This window comes from Fusarium verticillioides, chromosome 3 (assembly GCF_000149555.1).
Source record: "Fusarium verticillioides 7600 chromosome 3, whole genome shotgun sequence".
Classification (NCBI taxonomy): Eukaryota; Fungi; Ascomycota; class Sordariomycetes; order Hypocreales; family Nectriaceae; genus Fusarium; species Fusarium verticillioides.
Window position 1 is genome coordinate 3,803,848 of NC_031677.1, and position 18,519 is coordinate 3,822,366.

At 47.9% G+C, this 18,519-nt stretch overlaps 11 protein-coding genes across 12 annotated transcripts; 6 read left to right on the forward strand and 5 right to left on the reverse strand.

The window, feature by feature from the left end:
- The first annotated feature begins 1,206 nt into the window (after positions 1-1,206).
- On the forward strand, positions 1,207-4,839 carry FVEG_05496 (hypothetical protein). 2 transcript variants are annotated; one of them, XM_018893732.1, is made up of 3 exons: positions 1,207-1,584; positions 1,757-3,945; positions 4,195-4,839. In XM_018893732.1, the coding sequence occupies exons 2-3, from the start codon at positions 1,897-1,899 to the stop codon at positions 4,405-4,407; spliced, it is 2,262 nt and encodes a 753-aa protein (XP_018750626.1). In that variant the 5' UTR covers positions 1,207-1,584; positions 1,757-1,896; the 3' UTR covers positions 4,408-4,839. The 2 variants fall into 2 exon arrangements, with proteins under 2 accessions (XP_018750626.1, XP_018750625.1); XM_018893731.1 differs by having other exon boundaries at positions 1,757-4,839.
- A 399-nt stretch (positions 4,840-5,238) lies between these two features.
- FVEG_05497 (thioredoxin 1) lies at positions 5,239-6,173 on the forward strand. Its single transcript, XM_018893733.1, has 2 exons — positions 5,239-5,442; positions 5,498-6,173. The coding sequence occupies exons 1-2, from the start codon at positions 5,389-5,391 to the stop codon at positions 5,927-5,929; spliced, it is 486 nt and encodes a 161-aa protein (XP_018750627.1). The 5' UTR covers positions 5,239-5,388; the 3' UTR covers positions 5,930-6,173.
- On the reverse strand, positions 6,067-7,083 carry FVEG_05498 (hypothetical protein; the record flags this gene model as incomplete). The annotated part of the gene is made up of 1 exon (XM_018893734.1): positions 6,067-7,083. One exon carries the CDS (start codon positions 7,081-7,083, stop codon positions 6,067-6,069), a length of 1,017 nt encoding a protein of 338 aa, XP_018750628.1.
- Positions 7,084-8,118: 1,035 nt separating this feature from the next.
- FVEG_05499 (hypothetical protein) lies at positions 8,119-8,655 on the forward strand (the record flags this gene model as incomplete). Its single annotated transcript, XM_018893735.1, has 1 exon — positions 8,119-8,655. One exon carries the CDS (start codon positions 8,119-8,121, stop codon positions 8,653-8,655), a length of 537 nt encoding a protein of 178 aa, XP_018750629.1.
- A 306-nt stretch (positions 8,656-8,961) lies between these two features.
- On the forward strand, positions 8,962-9,843 carry FVEG_15652 (hypothetical protein; the record flags this gene model as incomplete). Its single annotated transcript, XM_018904843.1, has 2 exons — positions 8,962-9,133; positions 9,425-9,843. 2 exons carry the CDS (start codon positions 8,962-8,964, stop codon positions 9,841-9,843), a joined length of 591 nt encoding a protein of 196 aa, XP_018750630.1.
- A 95-nt stretch (positions 9,844-9,938) lies between these two features.
- Positions 9,939-10,251, reverse strand: FVEG_15653 (hypothetical protein; the record flags this gene model as incomplete). Its single annotated transcript, XM_018904844.1, has 2 exons — positions 9,939-10,059; positions 10,091-10,251. The coding sequence occupies 2 exons, from the start codon at positions 10,249-10,251 to the stop codon at positions 9,939-9,941; spliced, it is 282 nt and encodes a 93-aa protein (XP_018750631.1).
- Positions 10,252-10,815: 564 nt separating this feature from the next.
- Positions 10,816-11,619, reverse strand: FVEG_05500 (hypothetical protein; the record flags this gene model as incomplete). Its single annotated transcript, XM_018893736.1, has 1 exon — positions 10,816-11,619. One exon carries the CDS (start codon positions 11,617-11,619, stop codon positions 10,816-10,818), a length of 804 nt encoding a protein of 267 aa, XP_018750632.1.
- A 768-nt stretch (positions 11,620-12,387) lies between these two features.
- On the forward strand, positions 12,388-13,234 carry FVEG_15654 (hypothetical protein; the record flags this gene model as incomplete). Its single annotated transcript, XM_018904845.1, has 2 exons — positions 12,388-12,474; positions 12,524-13,234. The coding sequence occupies 2 exons, from the start codon at positions 12,388-12,390 to the stop codon at positions 13,232-13,234; spliced, it is 798 nt and encodes a 265-aa protein (XP_018750633.1).
- A 195-nt stretch (positions 13,235-13,429) lies between these two features.
- On the reverse strand, positions 13,430-14,561 carry FVEG_15655 (hypothetical protein; the record flags this gene model as incomplete). The annotated part of the gene is made up of 5 exons (XM_018904846.1): positions 13,430-13,540; positions 13,590-13,733; positions 13,780-13,924; positions 13,968-14,371; positions 14,421-14,561. 5 exons carry the CDS (start codon positions 14,559-14,561, stop codon positions 13,430-13,432), a joined length of 945 nt encoding a protein of 314 aa, XP_018750634.1.
- Positions 14,562-14,727: 166 nt separating this feature from the next.
- On the forward strand, positions 14,728-15,954 carry FVEG_05501 (hypothetical protein; the record flags this gene model as incomplete). The annotated part of the gene is made up of 3 exons (XM_018893737.1): positions 14,728-14,747; positions 14,975-15,304; positions 15,357-15,954. 3 exons carry the CDS (start codon positions 14,728-14,730, stop codon positions 15,952-15,954), a joined length of 948 nt encoding a protein of 315 aa, XP_018750635.1.
- Positions 15,955-16,282: 328 nt separating this feature from the next.
- Positions 16,283-17,647, reverse strand: FVEG_15656 (hypothetical protein; the record flags this gene model as incomplete). The annotated part of the gene is made up of 1 exon (XM_018904847.1): positions 16,283-17,647. The coding sequence occupies one exon, from the start codon at positions 17,645-17,647 to the stop codon at positions 16,283-16,285; it is 1,365 nt and encodes a 454-aa protein (XP_018750636.1).
- Between the last annotated feature and the right edge of the window lie 872 nt (positions 17,648-18,519).

Genomic DNA, 18,519 nt, shown 5'->3' on the forward strand with positions numbered 1-18,519 from the left:
CAGATATCTGCGTTGAGGCGGGGGATACATACGAGATCCTGCAGTGGTTTTTTGGTCAAAACATTGAGGCAAAACACGCGTACATGCTGTGGGAAGAAAGGTGCACCACTGCTGCAGAACAAGAGAGCGATATCAATGGCAGCCCAATCGTTTCAAATCGTAGAGCTTGGATGCCTATCACGATACTGTTGCTGATGAGATCGGCAGGCGGGGACAATCCCGTTTGCTGCAGCGCGAATTGGCCACAGAGTTACGAAGGAGCCAGACGCCAGATATCTTCAACTTCCCCTCTTTCTTGATCCTGGGCTCTCGCTTGTTCTACGTTCGAGCTCTGTTCCGTTCGTACCTTTGATCCACAGGGTCCAGTCAATGCTTCTCGTGAAAGTAAGCCACACGAGTTGCACAAGGAACTGTGCGAAGGAATAGACTTGAGAATAGAAGATGTTGAGAGGTTGACAAGCAGGGGAGACCCAGCTTTGAATGGTGTCATGTTCTGAGGGGAAATGAAGACGAGGAACGCTGGGGGCTAAAAGGCCGCTTGACCGTTGGACCAGTGGAAGTAACGGAAATGACCATGGAAAAAGCATGTTCAAAGTTCATGGATTACGAGTATACCTCTCAACTCCTGTGAGGAATACCTCTCGGCTATCGAGCTTCGATATGTAAATCAGATATTGAGATCGTTTCGCCCTGGGTAAGAAGCGAGATATCATGAGATTCTTCAAGATCAAACAAAGACAGAACCTGGCCGGTTTGCCCATTAAGATAGAGTTGACCTGACAGATCAAACTCATGTCATTGTACTGTCCACTCAGCCCAGTTCAAACATCGTACCACGAACGAGTGGCCTCGCCAAATTGCGTGGACAGAAAAGCCACCTTTCGAGTCGTTGAAAACCGCGGCATTGGATCCTGGTTCCTAGTCTCTCCCAACTGATAGGTTAAGACATCACCAGTTAAAAACCACCAGTGAGTGACGATGTCCAGAAGGTGGGGCTGATGAAGAGGTGCACCGCTGGCGGGGTGAAATTTAGCGCGGCTGGGCTAGCATTCAAGCGTCTCGTGGCCCTGGACTAACTGCAGCAGGGGCTGAAAGTACCTACAATGTACTCTCGTACCTTCAGGCCCATCACCCGTCCCGCCCGGGGCCACAGCCAGCTTTCCCCAAAGTGGAAGTAAACAATTGGGGAGGTGGCTCCTCATGGTGCTTCCTTGCACTCACTCCTTCTTGTTCGCTACCTCGACCTTGTCTTCTCTGCCTTTGCCTCCGCCTCCGCTCTCCATCTTCATCTCCACCAACGACCGCCGAGCCATTTTTCTTCTGTGTCTTCCTCCTTTCCTCGCAACTCTCGACATCCTGGTTTTTTTTCCCTCGTCTCGCTTGTCCGTCCCTGACCTGACCGACTCGCCGTACAAACCTTCAGTACCTGCACGAAGTTGGAGCAAGTAGGGCTTTGTCGTTTTGTATCACAAGCGGTCGCTTCTGTTTCGTTGCTCTTTGTCCGATACTTTTTGCAACGTCCGGTTTTTTGTACTCAGGATCCTCGAGTAGATCCAATCCCCTGCACTCCCGATTTTGTCTTGCGTGAGTCCTGTCTTGTCCAACCTCGTTTCCATTTGCCGTAACCCAGCCCCAGCCACTCGGGAACGGAAGTCTTTGTCGACTCTCAATCCTCTCTTCTCGACTTCAGTCGCTTTGAGAGGTTGCTGCTCATTGTGTCGAAACATGTGGATGGCGTTGGCTGACCTGTTCGTAGTTCCAATCACACTAAATAGCCTTAATGGCTTCCTCGAGACTCCCCTAAACAATCGATTTCGTCTGCGTTCGCGACTCCAAAAACTCCATAGTCCGAGGAGCCAATATTAGAACACAACCTACTCGAGCTGACAGTCGAGAATGAGCGGTCCCCCTCCGCCGCCTCCGCCTCATGGCGGAGTGCCAAAGGGCTCTGGCTTGCCTCCGGGAAAATATGACATTTTTGTTATTCCCGAGCACTCTTCTGGAGGCGGATTCTTGTACCTACCATCTATGCAGCCGAATGTGAACAGTTTCGCAGCTGGATTCGCTTCAGCCCTGATCCTCGTGGTCCTTGGCCAGACTTTGGCGCCTGCTTTCCGTACGTGGTGGGAAGGCTTCCATGGATTAGGAAACATGGCAATGGCAATGCTGGTTGTGGGTGTTGGCTTCGGTGCGTGGGCTCTTGGTCGTTTCCAAAATCAGGATAAGGGGTTTCCAGGTAGTGGAGGTGGTTTTAGCGGTCCGGGAAATTCTGGCCGTGATAGCCAAGGCGGATGGAGTTCGGGCTTCCGTTCAGCAAATGCTGGAGCGCCCCCTCCCCCTCCTCCTCATGGCACTCCTCCTCCACCGCCTCATCATGATACACCCCCAAGGCCACCGCCTCATGATGGTCCCAAGACATCTTGGCATGGCTCGCCACATTCAGAACGGCCCCCTCCTCCTCCGCAGCCAGAGCCTCAACCCACTTCGCGAGATGAACCCGAGCCACCTCGACCACCTCCCCAGGCTCGACCTCCTCAACCACAGACGCCTCCTGAAACGCCACCCCCGAAACCGAAATCGAAGAAGTCCAAATCCAAACCAAAAGACCCTCCAAGAGATCCTCCAAGAGAGCCGTCACCTCCACCAAAGCCTCGCGCTGAGACCCCCCCTCCACCAAAACCCAAGGCCAAACCGGAACCCAAACCTGAACCCAAACCAGAGCCAGAGGCAGAACCAGAGCCGGCTCCTGCACCCAAAGCTGAAAAGTCTGAGCGTGAAAAGCAAAAGGGTTCGTGGGAAAAGGCTCGCGAGGAGATGAGGAAGAAGGAGGAAGAGCGCAAAGTCAGGGAAGCCGAGCAAAAGCGACGTGAAGAGGCCGCAAAGAGACTTGCTGAGCTGAGGGCGAAGGACGCTAAGGAACGACAAGAAAGAGAGAAGGAGAGGCAGCGCAAGGAGCAAGAGGCCCGTGATAAGAAGGAGCGCCTCGAAGCTGAACAGCGGGCCAAGGAACTTGCCATCAAGCTCGAGGAAGAGCGACGAGAACGGGAGCGCCTGGAGAAGGAAGCTAAGGAAGCCCGTGAGCGAGAAGCACAACGAGAAAAGGAGGCTCGCGAACTTGAGGAGAAGAAGAAAAAGGAAGCCGAAGAGCGCGAAGCAAGACGCAAGAAGTTTGCCGCTGAACGAGAGGCTTTGAGGAAGAAGGAAGCCGAGGAGGCCAAGCGACGAGAAGAAGAGAAGAAACAAAAGGAGCTGGAGAAACAGCGAGAGCAGGAGAGATTAGAAAAGGAGAAGGCTGAGAAGGAGAGGATCGAGAGGGAAAAGGCCGAGAAAGAAAAGGCTGAGAAGGAGCAGGCTGAAAGAGAACGAGCTGCACGGGAAACTGCTGATCGACAACGTATGAGCTATGCCTACTCAGGCGTTGGCGAGAAGATCAGCATGTGGCCCAATGGTCGCCCACCAGCTGCACCCAAGTCTACAACCTCTTCTACTTCCAAGCCTCCTCCAAGCGCCGCTTCTTCTCAACGAAAGCCTGGCCCTGTTCCCTCAGCCGCCAAGTCCAATGTTTCTGGTGTCAGCACGGAGAACTCGTATCGACCCTACGACAAGCCCAAGCAGCAACCGAAGCGTAGAGGCTCTGTATCTTCGCTTGGTTCTGAGTCGTCGTGGGCGGCATCGCAGACTACTGGTCGAACAACACCGCCCCTTTCGACACGTGCTGGTCCCTATTCAACCAAGGATCCTGACAAGATTGTCATCTCAGGTGTTTACCTTTTCATGAACCAATTCTCCAAGACGCCCGCTAGCCAACTTATCTCGGGTGTTGGAACTGTAACCGACGGACTGATCCTCCGTGTGACAACCGAAGGTCTTTTTATCGATGATGACGTCCGAAATGTACCACAGCGGGAATGGGACGTCAAAACTTGGACGCTGAAACAAGTAGAGGTATGGTGCCCCCCGCATTGCTTGAAATCGCCTGCTGCTTCCTCCCCCGCCCCCGGTACCAAACCGAACCCTTTGCTTTACAAAATGGCCTCGTCTCGGGCACGCGATCGTGGAGCAACTCAACCTCTCGTAGGTGAAGAAGCCGACGTTTACCTGACCGAGATGCTGCGCGCATGCAAAACTTGTTGTCGTCTTGGTTTATGCAATCGTACATTTCGAGATACTAACATTACGTCTTCGACTGGCCAGACTGGAGAGTGGAAATCCAAAGGCCTTCACCTACTACGGGCCACGAACCGAGAAGGAAAGCGATACCTGTTCGTTATCGACGAGACGGAGAGCTGGAAGATATCCACCGGGCTCCAGCGTCTTCGAAAGAGCCCTCTTGCCCAGCAGCTTGCAGTCAGTGGCATGGCAGCTTCGGACGCTCGAGGAACGCTCGAGATGCTTGGCTGGGCCTAATAAGACCTTTCCGGAGTACATACTCGCTTCGGTACATAACTTTTGGGTCAGACGGTACCAATACAGAAGGAAGAATAGAAATGTAGAAAGTGGTGGACAGCGCAAGGATTTATGGGGAGCCGGGAAAACCAGCGGTTACCTGGGTGAAAAACGATGGAGTGCAGCATTTGGGGCGACATGGTTGTTGGAATGTCAGTGAATTGCATAGCAAGACAGGAGTACGGGGCATTGCGGATCTGGGTTTGACTGACTGGGCTGGCCAACTACCAACTCTGCGAGTGCGTCTGCTCGAGGTCAGCCCAGGCGTTTATGTTTTGTTGCGAGCATTCTGATTCTGTTCATCATACCCCTTTGGCATCTTTGAAAAATTGGATCAAGGATAGACTTTACGATGAAAGACATGACCATAATAAAAGGACTTTAATTTCTCAATTCTCAAGTTGCGTGTCAACAAGTGACAAATGTTATCTCTATAGGGTAATCCTTCCCTCTCTGCCTTATGACATCCAATTTTAATTGCAGCAGGCGATAGAAGCATAGCTTAGAGTAAGTACTGTGTTTTCACATGGATTAAGTCCTTTCATTTCAAGATCGGTTGTATGTCAACATTATTTGCCGTTGTGTGCAAATTCTTGCGCTGTTATCGTCTTCGAGTCTTTGGAATGCTGTCTAATTAAGACCACTCAATGCACCAAACAAACACAATTGACTATTTCTCAATGTTGTCATAAGAGACAAGTAACAATTGTTAATATTCTAGCTCTTTGTAAAGTAGAAATACTTCTATCCATGTATGTTACGTACAATTTAGAAGAGATGATGGGGATGCTACTTGTTGGACGTTGGCTGATGGCGTGCCAAGTTGGTCATGTGATGCGACCTTAGGTTGTCATGCCTGTTCATAGCTAGTGAACAACACAACCTCATGGTGAGTCTCATTGCGATCCTTCAACAACGTAGTAACCGAAGTCTTGGAACAAAATGGAGACAATTTATATCGTCTTCGGCCTTTTGGCTCTCTTCATGATTGCTCAGGTAAGTAAACCAGCTCACTAATCAATTGTAACCACCAAAACTCACTCATCTTCAGGCCGTATTCGCGGATCGTTCACCCATCCCCGAGACATCCGGCAAAGTCTACAAGATCTCCGCCCCATCAGAGCTCGACTCAGTCCTCGCATCAAACACACACGTCGTGGTAGATTTCTACGCAGACTGGTGTCCGCCATGCCGCGCCATTGCGCCTGTGTTCTCAAACCTAGCAGACGCTCACGCCTCAGAGGGACAACTTGCTTTTGCCAAGGTCAACACTGACCATGTGAAGGACGTTGCAGCAAAGTATGGCATTAGTGCTATGCCGACTTTTGTGTTCTTTGAGAATGGCGTTGCGAAGGGTGTGCAGGTTGAGGGGGTGAAGAGCAGGGCTGTTGCGTTTACGAAGGATGGGAGGGTTGATAGGATTAGGGGCGCGGATCGGGGGGCGCTTGAGGTTGTTGTTAAGGCTTTGGCTAGTGAGAAGTGATCGACCTGAGGGGTGTAGGTCAACATGTTGAACGTCACGGGAAGATACTGGCTCAAGTAAAGAGTTGATGATGAAGCATCGCACTATTTTCCATTGCTACCAAATGATAGGCCACTTCCCGCACTTTCTTCAACTACTCATTTCATAGTAACAACGATCTTCTTGGCCGACACACCAGCATCAAGAGTGTCCAAAGCAGACTGGAGACCTCCAAGCCCATGGCTAACAATCTCTACCTCAGGAGCCGGCACAAAACTTCCATTTGCCAACGCCTCCGAGATATAATCATTAAAGATCCACGAAGCAAGATCTTTATCAGTCGCCAGGGGAATGACAAACTTGGTCTCAACACCATCGGGGATTGGAAACCGAGGTACCATTGTAAGAGGAACAAGCTTGCAATTGTCTGGTGAGCTCAGGGCTACAGCTGCACAGGCTTCCACGATTGAAGGATAGACTGAGACGTTCAAGCCGCCATTGGCTATAGTTCCGGCCACGGCCTTTCCTTTGACTGCAGCGAGAAGATCATCTTTGATGGTTGGAGAGTTGTAGTCGAAGGTCTGGCTGGCCCCAAGCTTCTTGAGGTAGTCAAAGTTCTTGGGCGACGCGGTGGTTATGACCTCGAAACCGGCTGCTTTTGCAAGTTGGATGATGTTACAGCCAACACTGGTAGATCCACCCCAGATGAGAACGACTTTTCCATTGGCTTTAGTCTCTGTGGTAGGGAGGTCAAGCGCAAGGTAGTCAGGATGGAACAAAGTCTTGACAGCAACGCTCAAACAAAGCGGAAGCACAGCTGCTTCTGCGAAGCCAATGTTATCTGGGAGTTTGGCACATAGATACTCTTTCACAGGAACATACTCTTGAAAGGTACCCATGTTATATCCAATAACCCGGTCGCCGAGCTTGTACTTGGTGATGCCAGAGCCAACAGCTGCGACACGTCCCGCGACATCACAGCCGAGAATAGCTGGGAACTTGAGCCATGGGAAGATGGAGGGCCCAAGTCTCTGCTGAGCTGAATCGACAGGATTGAGAGCTACTGCATGGTTCTCGATGATGATCTCGTCATCTTTTGGCTCTGGGTATGGTGCTGGCTTCACCTCGAGAGGTGCTTTTTCAGCGACGAGATATGCAGCGTTGTTTGCAGTCATGATGGCTTTGAGAGGTAATTGTTTGACGGTACTGGATTAATGTCTACAGACTATGGATATCATATTCTTTTATAAAAAAATATTCTTTGTTAGATTATAAACACTCGAAATATTGATGAATATGTCCATGACGATGGTGTAGTTGGGTTTATATGAGTGAATACGAGACGAGGTTAGCGCAGGATGGATGAATGTACGACATCGGATATAAGTTGCCCAAAATCCGTAGACGCCGCCAAGACCACAGGTATTTGATAGACGCAGGTACTCATGCAACAAGATTCAGCTCTAGGTAGACGATCGGTAACAATGGAGATAACGATGTTTCTATGTAGCTTTAGTACGTAGGAGAGCTCTGTGCCTCAGAGACACTTCGACATTGTTACGTTAGCCAATTACAGCCTCAATGCATTGCTAGTGAGAGATGGGTGTCAGCAAGAGGAGATATCCGCCGCAAAGAACGAGCATTGAAGACATTTAGAAGCGCTGTTGGGCATGGTGAGTTTACTCACTCACACACACTCTCAACTGAGATAAGACAGCGTGGTTAGCTTGGGAAGCTTGGTTCCTTACTAATTAGCAACCACTCTTCCTCCTCTAGAGTCTTTATCTATCACCTGAATATCAAGGGAAAAAGAGACTATTATATCTTACGAGTCGCGCTTGTCGGAGTACACCTTGGCCGAGACCTCCACAGAGCTTGGTTATACGGAGATCATTGGCAGATCTTCAAGGAAGGTATTCAGGCGACAGATCGAGCTAAGGAACCCACAGAACGACCTTGAACGTATAAGAGAACAGAATAGATACTGGAACTTAAAAGATATTCACCAGTCTCAGTATCTATTGTTCGGTTGGCTTCGGTTCGGTCGACACTCTCGGATCGGCCCCCCGATGAATAGCTCCGGCCGAACTGATCGGGATGAGAAGATAACTTAGTATCGGTGCTGTCAATCATATAAGATAGTTTGATAAGAAAGTACTGTATGATATGTAAGTTAAAGAAATGGTAAGTTAGTATGTCTAATTCTCACGATGACGTGCCCTTTCAGCAACCCGAGAAACCTCTTCAAAGACCTCGCCATAGCCCGAGAAACACAAAGTATAGAATACAGCGAGAAACTAGGAGGCTATGCCATCTCTCGGTACGACGATATAGTCTCAGTTCTAGACAATCCCAGTGTTTTCAGCTCAAGGCCCACGGTACCCGATTTCCCACCACAAGTCAAGCAAATCTTTGCAAACAAGGTCCCGGAAAGGGGGACATTGCTCGCGTATGACAACCCTGATCACGATAGACTGCGAAAGAGCGTAGCATCATTCTTTGTGCCTAGAAGACTAGAGCGTTTTGAGCCTTTGTTGAGAGCAACAGCGCATGATCCGATAGACGGGTTTGTGGAAAAGGGTTGTGCTGATATCAAGAGCAACTTTGCACTTCCATTACCCCTATGGACTATCGTTATAGTTGCTGGCCTTGATCCATCGAGATGGCAATGGATTGGAAGATGTCTATCTCTATTTGGAGGAATTACTGAGATGAACGAGGAGTTGAGCATTGAGCAGCGAGTTTAAGACGTATTGGATCTGCACGAATACGTCGCCCAAGTCATCCAAGAGCGCAAAAAAGACCGGAGAGACGATCTAATCAGTCATATTTGGAATGAAAGAGACGCTGGAGTCGTAGAGATGACAGATTATGAGCATCTCAGCATGATCCCAGGACTTCTCTTGGCTGGACACGAAACAACCACCAACCTCCTCTCAATGGGGATATCGCATATATTACACCACGATCTATGAGACGCCGCCACAAAAGATGAAAAATTAAGAAACACTACGATTGAAGAACTTCTTCGATATGAGCCTGCCATTACCGGAATGGAGCGCCTCGTCAAAGAAGAGTCCAAGATCGGAGATCACACTGCCCAACCTGGGGAGAAGCTCTTCGTTGCATATAATTCCGGAAGTCGAGACACTACGAAATTCGAGAACACCGACAAACCGAACTTTAATAGACAGCATAAGTACCAGAACCTTGGTTTTGGACGAGGTATTCATTCTTGTCTTGGTGCACCTTTTGCATGACTTCTTTTACGAACTGAGCTTGCAGTGCTGAAAGAAAGACTACCAAACTTGAGGCCCACGACACCATACGAAGAGATTCAATATTGTAAGGTTCATGCTGGTCGTGGGCCAGAAAGAGTCGAGATCCGATGGGATGTGTCGTCTTTGGATGAGATGCGTGCCAATGTTGGACAAGCCAATGCCAATTCCACGCTTCGAGCTTCTGCAAAGACAGAAGAGTTGGAGATGGTCGTTAAAAATGTCTAGAAAGTTACAGAGAGGATCATCCGCCTGATGCTATATCCCAAGGATGGTGAGAAGGTCCCGAAGTGGTCTCCTGGATCACATATCGACATTCAGGCTGGTACTATTGGTTATCGCCAATATTCCATCTGCTCAAAACATTCTGAAGCTCAGCACCTAAAAATAGCGGTACTTCGAGAAAACGATACTGGTGCTTCGAATTGGATACACAAGAACACTGTTAAGGGGAGCCAGGTGTTAATTCGGGGACCACGCAACCACTTCAGTCTCGAGTTTGGGTCTGGCAAGACAATATTCATCGCGGGGGGTATTGGAATCACACCGATCATACCAATGGCCGAAGCTGCGAAAGAGGCTGGCGTTGAATACTCCATTCTTTACCTCGGCCGATCAAAGAACAACCTCCCAGTGATAATACTGCCTTGGTTATAAGTCAAGGACATACCAACACCACAGCCAAGAGCGATTGAGGATGTGAGGACGGCGTATAAGATACCTGGTGACGAGAATGACGCGAGCATGTACTTCTAGCTCAGCAGAATAACACGCAATGGTTGAGAAGATGGCGTAGACCAAGGTCGGAGACGCTCAACGTATGCCTTGCGCTCAATATCCTGAGCAGGGTTTCCGGCCATATTTCTTCCACGGCTTGAAATGTAAAGGATCATTAGGATCCGACGACGGCACGGGAATCTTCCGAATCTCGTCCTGCCTGTTAACGAGAAGAGCGTTTCCCTCAATGTGACCATCATCGTGTGCTGTGTGTGCCTTCTTCTCGTCCTCCATGTGGCCTGCTGAGGCGATTGTTGCGAGATCTGGGAAATCTGACTTCTCGGCCATGGTGAGGTTGAAGTTGGCTTAGAGGCTGAGATTGAGGCTCATTGAGGCTCTTTATGAGGTGAGAGGTTAGAGGGCTTGGCTGGTGATTCTTAGTAAATAGGTCCGTTGATCGGGGGAATCTGGACCAAGTTGGATGGCGTTGTTCCCCCACACTCCCGTCCCGGGGAATCGGTTCGGAAACATATTTTTCGGTTCCTGGGCCGTGGTAGCGTGGGGTTTAAATACAGCATCACTTCATCAACATGCGTGGTTCTGGTACTTTGGCTATTAGATGGATTGTAACACATTCACCAAATTGTAACAAGCTGGCCCTGTTCCGGCTAGTATTTAGATGCCCCAACATACCTCCTAATTATTTTGAACCAAGAGTTGTTGAAGCTGTAGACTAAACCGAGTAACCATCAACAAGTTGAACAGGATGAATATAGTTTTGGCCAGCAATCTATGGTAATAAATCCCTGTCTGTTGGTCAAACCGGCTCCTCCACTTCCCCGATCTCACCCCGTATCCCCATATTGCCCCTAGAGTTCAGTTTGTCCAACATCTCAGCTAATAAAAACTCCATTAAAGAGGCCCAATTATCTTTGCCCAAAGCTCAAACAACAAAATTATACACGTGAATGCAGCCGGGGCTTCGGTGACTACTCTGCTGAGAGACCAATCTTCGCCATGGCTATCGACGCGTCCGAGCATAGGCAAGCCAGTGACGAAGAATATCATGTACCCAAAAGTTCCTACTTTCATCATACGATCTCTCTTCTCATAGAGGAACACGTCTGAGAGAAGAGGGCTAGCCATGAAGAATGTTTCTCCGAGCGCGACGACATATGAAAGCGCGAGCACCACAAAGACACGTCCAATACTTCCAAGCTGTAGTCGACGAACGATTTTGCGCTCTGCAACCAGCAAGAAAGTGAAGTAACTCATAAAGTATGCATGCGTAAGCGGATACAAGAACAAAGGAACTTCGCCGCCCGTTCGACCAGCAACTGCAGAGCTGAAATTCACTTTGTTGTTGAACATGTATCGCATGCCCATGAGATCAAAGAAATAGTGTGAGATGAAGTATGTCCCCGTGAAGACTATGATTGATACCCATAAGTTGAGCTTTACCCAGTATCGGCGGTACCATGGACGACCACCAGGCTTCGATAAGAGCGCTGGGAGAAGTATCGTGGGTGAGGCGACGGTGATAGAGAAGAGCATATAATCAACGTCGTTCCAGGTGTTGATGATACCACTCAGCATTACGAATGCCACGGCGATGACCCAAAAGGGGCTTTGCGCAAGGATCAGACCCTCCGTCCATCTTTTGTCGGCTTCAAGATATTGAGCAGAGATTTGGTTCTTTTTAGGAGATGTTGACATGGCTTGTGTGCTGTTATTGCTGTCTCTGATTTCCGCTTGAGGTACAAAGGAATCATAAGAGCTGAGTTTGAAGTTGCGAGAATATCAGATTTGAATTTAACCGCCAAATCTCACTGGGCCAAGGGAATTGCTTTTACCCGATAGGATCTTGCAGTCAGAGTGCCCAGGCTCGTCTGCTCACATATCGTCAAGTTAATTACTCAACGAAGCCTTAACCCGCAACTTTACTGCACAGTGATTGTATTGAATTATTTCAATTAACATTTGGTAGTTTTGCTGAAGTTTGGTTTTGAAGGTCAACATCTTGCCTTTGTCTCACGCCTACCTATGTAACGTTATGTGATGATGCCCCATTGTTTGGATCAGGATTCATCGTCTTATGTGATGACAAATCCGTCCGACAACACTTCATCCACACAATACATCGCTTCTTGATAACAAAAGTTACTTATTGATTAAGTTTTCTAGTTATCTGCTTCTGCTATGATCGCTTCCAGCGGAATACCGGAGAGGTATACCACCCGATGGAACACTCACTCGACCCCTATCAATAGCTCTGAGAGCAGGTGTCTTTCAACACAAACAAGGAAATACAATACATCTTGTGACAGATGTCGAAAGTCTCGTGTTAAATGCCCAGGAGGTGTCCCTTGTCAACGATGTGCTTCATCCTCTGCATCACCATGCGTTTACAGCCTATCTCAAAGGCGTGGGAAGAAACGGGCATGTGCTAGCAATGCGTTGTCAGTATCGAACGGGCTACCTTCTATGGAGATCACTCCATCAGATCTTGACATGGCTGCATTTAATCTGGAGCTTGCACCAACAGTCGAGCCTCAGAACATAGACCCCAACGTAAGCGATCTGCCAACTAGACTTGAAACAGGCATACTGATAGGGCTAGTTGTTCAATAACGGGTTGGAACTTGATCAGCCTCTTCCAGGCCAAGGTACTGGGGTCATGTCGGAAACTTTAGGCAGTGCAAACTCCCCATCCCTGACAGAAATAGTGGACGCTCTTGACTCTGAGCCTCCCTCATTTTGTCTCAAGCCCATATCAAAGTGTCCCAAAGCGTGTTATGCAGACATACACGACATGAGTGGAATCGTGGATGCTATAACGAAGAGCCCAGGACAGACGCCACTCGACGAGATTCTATCATTATTTCAGAGCGTCTTCCACAAGTCTGCACAGTACCTTGCCTGTCAGAATTGTGACACCGGTTGTCTTCGTTACATCAATCTCGTCATGCTCCACCAACGACAGGTCAACCTTCTCAGTGAACTTGCAGAAGACCCAAGAGAATATCTCAGGAGCGACATGGCGAGTACTACGTTGGGAGGGTTTCAGCCCTCTAAACAGGATGACATTGCGATAAAGCAGTTGATGGTCAGACAGGCCACGAGAGATGCCATACTCTCGGTTAATGCTGACCATGAAAGCGCCATGGGGTTTCAAGAGAGGTCTATAGCGGGGACATTAGATTTGAGTGACACGGGCAAGCTTAATGTGAAGTGGCTAGTAGAGGTTTCGGAGAACCTCCGAGGCACTCTTGAACACGTAAAGGTGGTGTTGGAGAAGGACGATTGGGCTACAAAGTTTCTAGATACATAACACTGTATAGATATAGTGAATGACCTGATAGATATTCGAGCAGTCTTCTTGACCATAGTTAGACAGTATCTGAGAAGCCCAGACAAGGGCAAGGTATTCCGCTAAAATCGCTGTATGCTATCAATGTTATAAGTACAAAAGTCGAAATGGATCTTTGAACGCCAAGACAACCAAGACGCTTAAGAAGATATAGGTTTACTCGTCAAATTGAACATCATACTTCTTGCGCAGAGCCTCGCCGTAGCGCCAGAACAGAAGAGGCGCGATAGACACTACAATGGCAACAAATCCAAGAAGTGAGTTCCCCTAAGGTGACTTGTCAGTATCGGAGGAGGGAATTTCACTGAAGACTCACCCATCCATAACCAAGATCAGAGTACAGCGGAAGCCCAGAGATTGGGAGACACCCACCAACTATGCTACGTATGACACTTGTAGCGGCTAGAGCGCTAACCGCATAGGTTGTGAAGGCATCGATCATGTATATCTGAGTGGAAAGCTGCTGTGCGTTAGTGAGATAATACTGGAAAGAAATCGTTTCTTACAAATGAGAATATTAGTCCGGCCCCTGAGAACCCCGTGAAGATGATAGGAACTATCCAGTGAACCTCATACTCTACTGTCCATCCGTATACAAACAGCCCAATGGGGAGAAGTGGAATTCCAAGGACAATTGGAAGTAATCGATATCTAAACGGTCAGTGATGTTCGTTGTTTCAAAAGGCATACTTACTCAGGCTTAGACTCTCCGTATTTCTTGGTAAGGCGGTCCTGAAGCCAGTCACTCAGCCAGGAGAGAACTGCCAGTGCAGCGATACAGCCGATTTCTACTCCAAGGAAAGCAAGTCCGAGGATATCAATGCCAAATCCGTACTGTTCTGTGAACACCGTGGAGAAAGTGGTAAAGAGAAGATATAGATAGCCATATATCAATGCGAGATAGAGGGAGAGGCCAGTGACGATAGGGCTATGGATAAGCATACGCATTGGTCTCATAAGCGCTCGGAATAGTACTTGGCCGACTTTCGGTACTTCTTTATTAAGGACCATGTCTGTGTCCTTCGCTCTTTTTCGCTGGATCGTGGGGTGGTGGGACTCGGTGAGGAAGAAGAAGGTCACGATCGTTAGGATTCCTTTCTAAATGTCAATGATGAGCACTGAGCGTTGAACATGAGATTGTACTTACAAAGATTGCCATGATCCAGAACACCCATCTCCATCCAAGGTCCTTCGCAACGAAGCCACCTATTACAGGTCTTCGGTTTTCGATTCTGTCGACATTTTTGCACAAGTGTGAGAACCAGATCAAAGACAGCAATGCTAACATTCTATTTGTTTTGAACCATTCCTCTCACTATAACAAACAGAGCCATCATAACTTTCTATCTATTTCGAGATAAATCGCAATGCCGTCAAGGAAATCGTCGTTCGCTTTACGAAAATTACCCGATTAGGAAATCTGACACCTCGCTCAGCGACGACTGGGTCATGTTATGCACCTCATCGGAGTTTAGTAAGCTTGATCGAATCACGCAACGAGCTGCAGACGAGGAGAAATAGCTGAACATGTTATTTTCGTCTTCAGTGCCGGAAAATCTCACGTATCAACATTACGTTAACGGTCGGAGATTATGTAACACTCCTCGTCGCTCAGCGATGCTGCAGCTATAATGTCATAAGTGATCAAATAACACCGAGAGAAGTCACTCGTTGAGGTGGGCTATATAAAACCTTTGCTAGTAGAGGCCTATCGAATCCCAAGTTTAGTCAAGACAATAAAACATCATCTACGTCAAACACCACAATATCAGAAGTTTATACTCAAGTTCAACTCAGCGACGGAGCCAAACTCAACGTCTGCCTCCTCGGCGCCGAAAACAAGTCAAAGCCCTTGATAATCTCTCTCCATGGCGCACCGGGACTCTCGTCACACACCGGCATAAAAGAGGACTTCAAGTTTCTCTCAGACAGGTTCCGCGTTCTCGTGTACGATCTTCGAGGTAGTGGAGACAGCGAGGTCAAGGGGCCTTTCACCGATGAGCAGTGGGTGTCGGATCTTGAAGAGCTCAGGTGAGTGAACATTGAGCGTTTCTCTTAGTAATTGTGGTTAACTTATCTACAGAGCTTGGATGGGAGACGAAAAGTTCATACTTGCTGGAGGATCTTACGGTGGCTTCCTTGCACTGAACTACGCCCTCAACTATCCAAACCGTCTCCGAGCCTTGATCCTTCGTAATACCTGGGCATGTGGTCCCCAAGGCACACATCGCGCCCTAGCAAACATTCTCCTATCCGACCGCATCAATCCCGATCCCATGCGCCAAGTAAGGCTCTGGACTGGCAACGTGCAAAGTCGGGAAGATGCAGAACAAGGCATGGCCGAGATTGTCCACATCTACACCCCCGAGAGCAATCCGGAGCCTGAATTATTCGAGGGCGCAAGTACCGAACTCCGCTGGGAGGTTCACAACGCTGCGTTCTCTTGGTCACAGCCTCGTTTTGATGTGAGGTCCAGACTGGTCGAGATCAAGGTTCCGACTTTGGTGATTGTTGGAAGACTCGACATCATTTGCCCTGTTGAAGAGTCTGAGATGATCCAGAGGTATATCAGTGGTAGTGAGCTTGTTATTTTCGAGAAGTCGGCTCATAATCCTGCTACCGATGAGCCGGAGAAGTTTCGAGGGGTTCTCTCGAAGTTCCTTGAAAGGCTTGTGTGGTAACTAGGTTCGTAGTTCTGGTATTTATGTCTTATTTAACATATGAAAGGAATCATGGAGGCCAGAATTCATTAATTCGGTACCGATATCTGAGCTTGCATCCTACCATGGCTGTTATCGCACAGTTTTATGCTTATGCGCTCCATTCGAAGACTCGATCTGCTAAGGTACACTACGTCAATAAGCCCTTGTCACCTGTCCATAATGCATACATACGAAACCTGCTGGAGCAAATCTTTTAATTGACTGTCCTGACTATAAAAGCCCAGCGTTAATTGTATGTGCGAAGCTGTTGTCCACCCATTGCAACTGACGAGCACCCCTGAGCAGCTCATCTGGCCTCCCTCCGGGGACCGTACCAGGTTTCCTGAAGATTTATGTTGCCGTTCTCCAGAAAACGCCCGCATTTCCTTTTGATCAACCTCCATGCTGAGTTGTGTATCGACTTCCGCGAATGCTCCATCTTTTCCCTGTCAGAGTGCATCATGACATGAATCTCCACTGATTTGAGAATTTGGTGTCTAGGATCTCTGCGATAGCTTGACTGGATGTAGCTGATGATAGTACCTAACATACGTTCCAATGTATAATCTGCAACGTCAAGATGAATGGTTTCGAGGCTGGGAGGCACGAAGCTCAGTATTAGCTGATCATCCGCAATGGGCTCCTCGTGCGTTGGATAAAAAATGCTGTCAAGCATCATGCGCATATAAGTGACGTTATTAAGTCGCCTTCCTGCTGTAAACTCGTGTGGCAGGAAAGGTGCCAATACTTTCAACCATTTCAAAGTATTCTTTCTGATAGCCAGAGCCTGGCAGACATCTTGGATAGAACAAGGATCGGGCCCATCTTGGGAACCTTGGTACTGAAAGGATTCCAAAGGCCCTGTAGCAGATATGAAGACTTTGAGTCCTTCCCAGCCTAGATCTACACCCAAAAGGCGGACATGGCGCATGTTCCGAAGCCGTAATGGATCTTGCAGTGTTGAGAAAGAAGGGTTTCTGAGCTCCATAAACTGTAGGTACGGAAGTTCTGACATGAATCCTCCAATAGTGTCCCTTGACAAGCCCAGGGGATTGCGAATGGTAGGGGCATTTTTGTGCCTGTTTCTAACTTCAATGCTTTTCAGAAACTGAGGAAATTTGGATCTGTGGAGAGAAAAAGGCTTTCTGAACTTGTTAAGGAGCTCATGTAAATGACTAGCTTCCGCCATGAGAAACTTCAGGTTCGGCAATCGAAGGAGAAGAGCTGCTCCGATGAATTGTTCCCATTTCAAGGTCTTGGGGTCAAACGTTCTTCCATGGAAGTCAAGAATGTTGGAAAGTTTGTTCAAGCACTTGAACAGCCAACCTCCCTTAATGATAATATTAGTAGAAAAGATATGCGTTAATCTGGCTTGCTCGACTAGCTTGGCTAGTTCTGGTTTCTCGTAAAGAGTCCTGCAGAAAGGAATCATAGCCTCCGGTCTGAACTCATAGAAGCCAAAATGATGGTGAAGGGTTTTTTGCGCTATGTAACTCCAGCTCTTACAGACTGTAGAGAGACTGATAAGGTCATATCGACGGGCTTTTGCATCGTGGTCTTCGAGAGCCACAGCGGGGCAACGCTGGCGATGGTCATATTCATCGTGACAATGCAGACAGAAGGTCTCGCATATTATGTATATTATGGCTGGGTCGAGGTTTTGGAGATCCATTGTGTGTAATTGGGTAGTAGAGTGATTTGTGATAGACAACATGTAAGTTTGGTGGGTTCTTTAGACACTTTATAACGAGACTCTCAGACCGTGTGATGAGTAAATGCACTCCGGCCCTGTACAATGAATCAGGCTAAGTTGATGGTACCGTGATTCAGTTCGTGGGTTTTTGAGTTTGAGCAGACATACTGTGTCAGAATAGAGTGTTATTCGTTGTCAGTCGCAGCTGTTAGCATTCTCTTCCTAACCTCACAGCAGTTTTTCACCTAGGAGTCAAATCACTCGTTAATTAGCTTATCACTGTGACTATCTGTCTGATAGGAGCCTCAGACTTTGGCGAACTTTTGTGAATAGAGAGTTAGACGCCCGGAAGTCGACTTTCCATTCGAGATCCAGGGGCAGTGAGGACAAACTGAGCCTCCACAATACAATACAAAAAGTCACATTCACGAGCTTACACCTCTTGCATTTTTGTCGTCATATTTATAAATCTTATATCTGCTTAAAAAACTAAAATCACTATCAAAGAACATGAAGCTCAAAAACGCAGCATCTCTAACTGGAAGTCGCAATCACATCGATAAACAGATTTAAGTACAAGCTCTTGATAACGAAATAATTGACCAAGTTCACTAATGGTACTATAAATGCTCAACTACCCGACCAAATTACCCGTCAGCCATTGCTCTATTTGCTACTGGAACAGTTTCAAAAGGGGTCAGGCATCTCGTTGAGTCAACCTAATCAGAGACAAGCCTTCCAAGTCCGGTCGCACAGGTGAGATACATCTTTATGCTACCGTGTCTTATGAAGATTGGCATCCTTGCTTGATTTTCTCCCAACCTGATTTGTTTATAGCCATAGGAAATTCT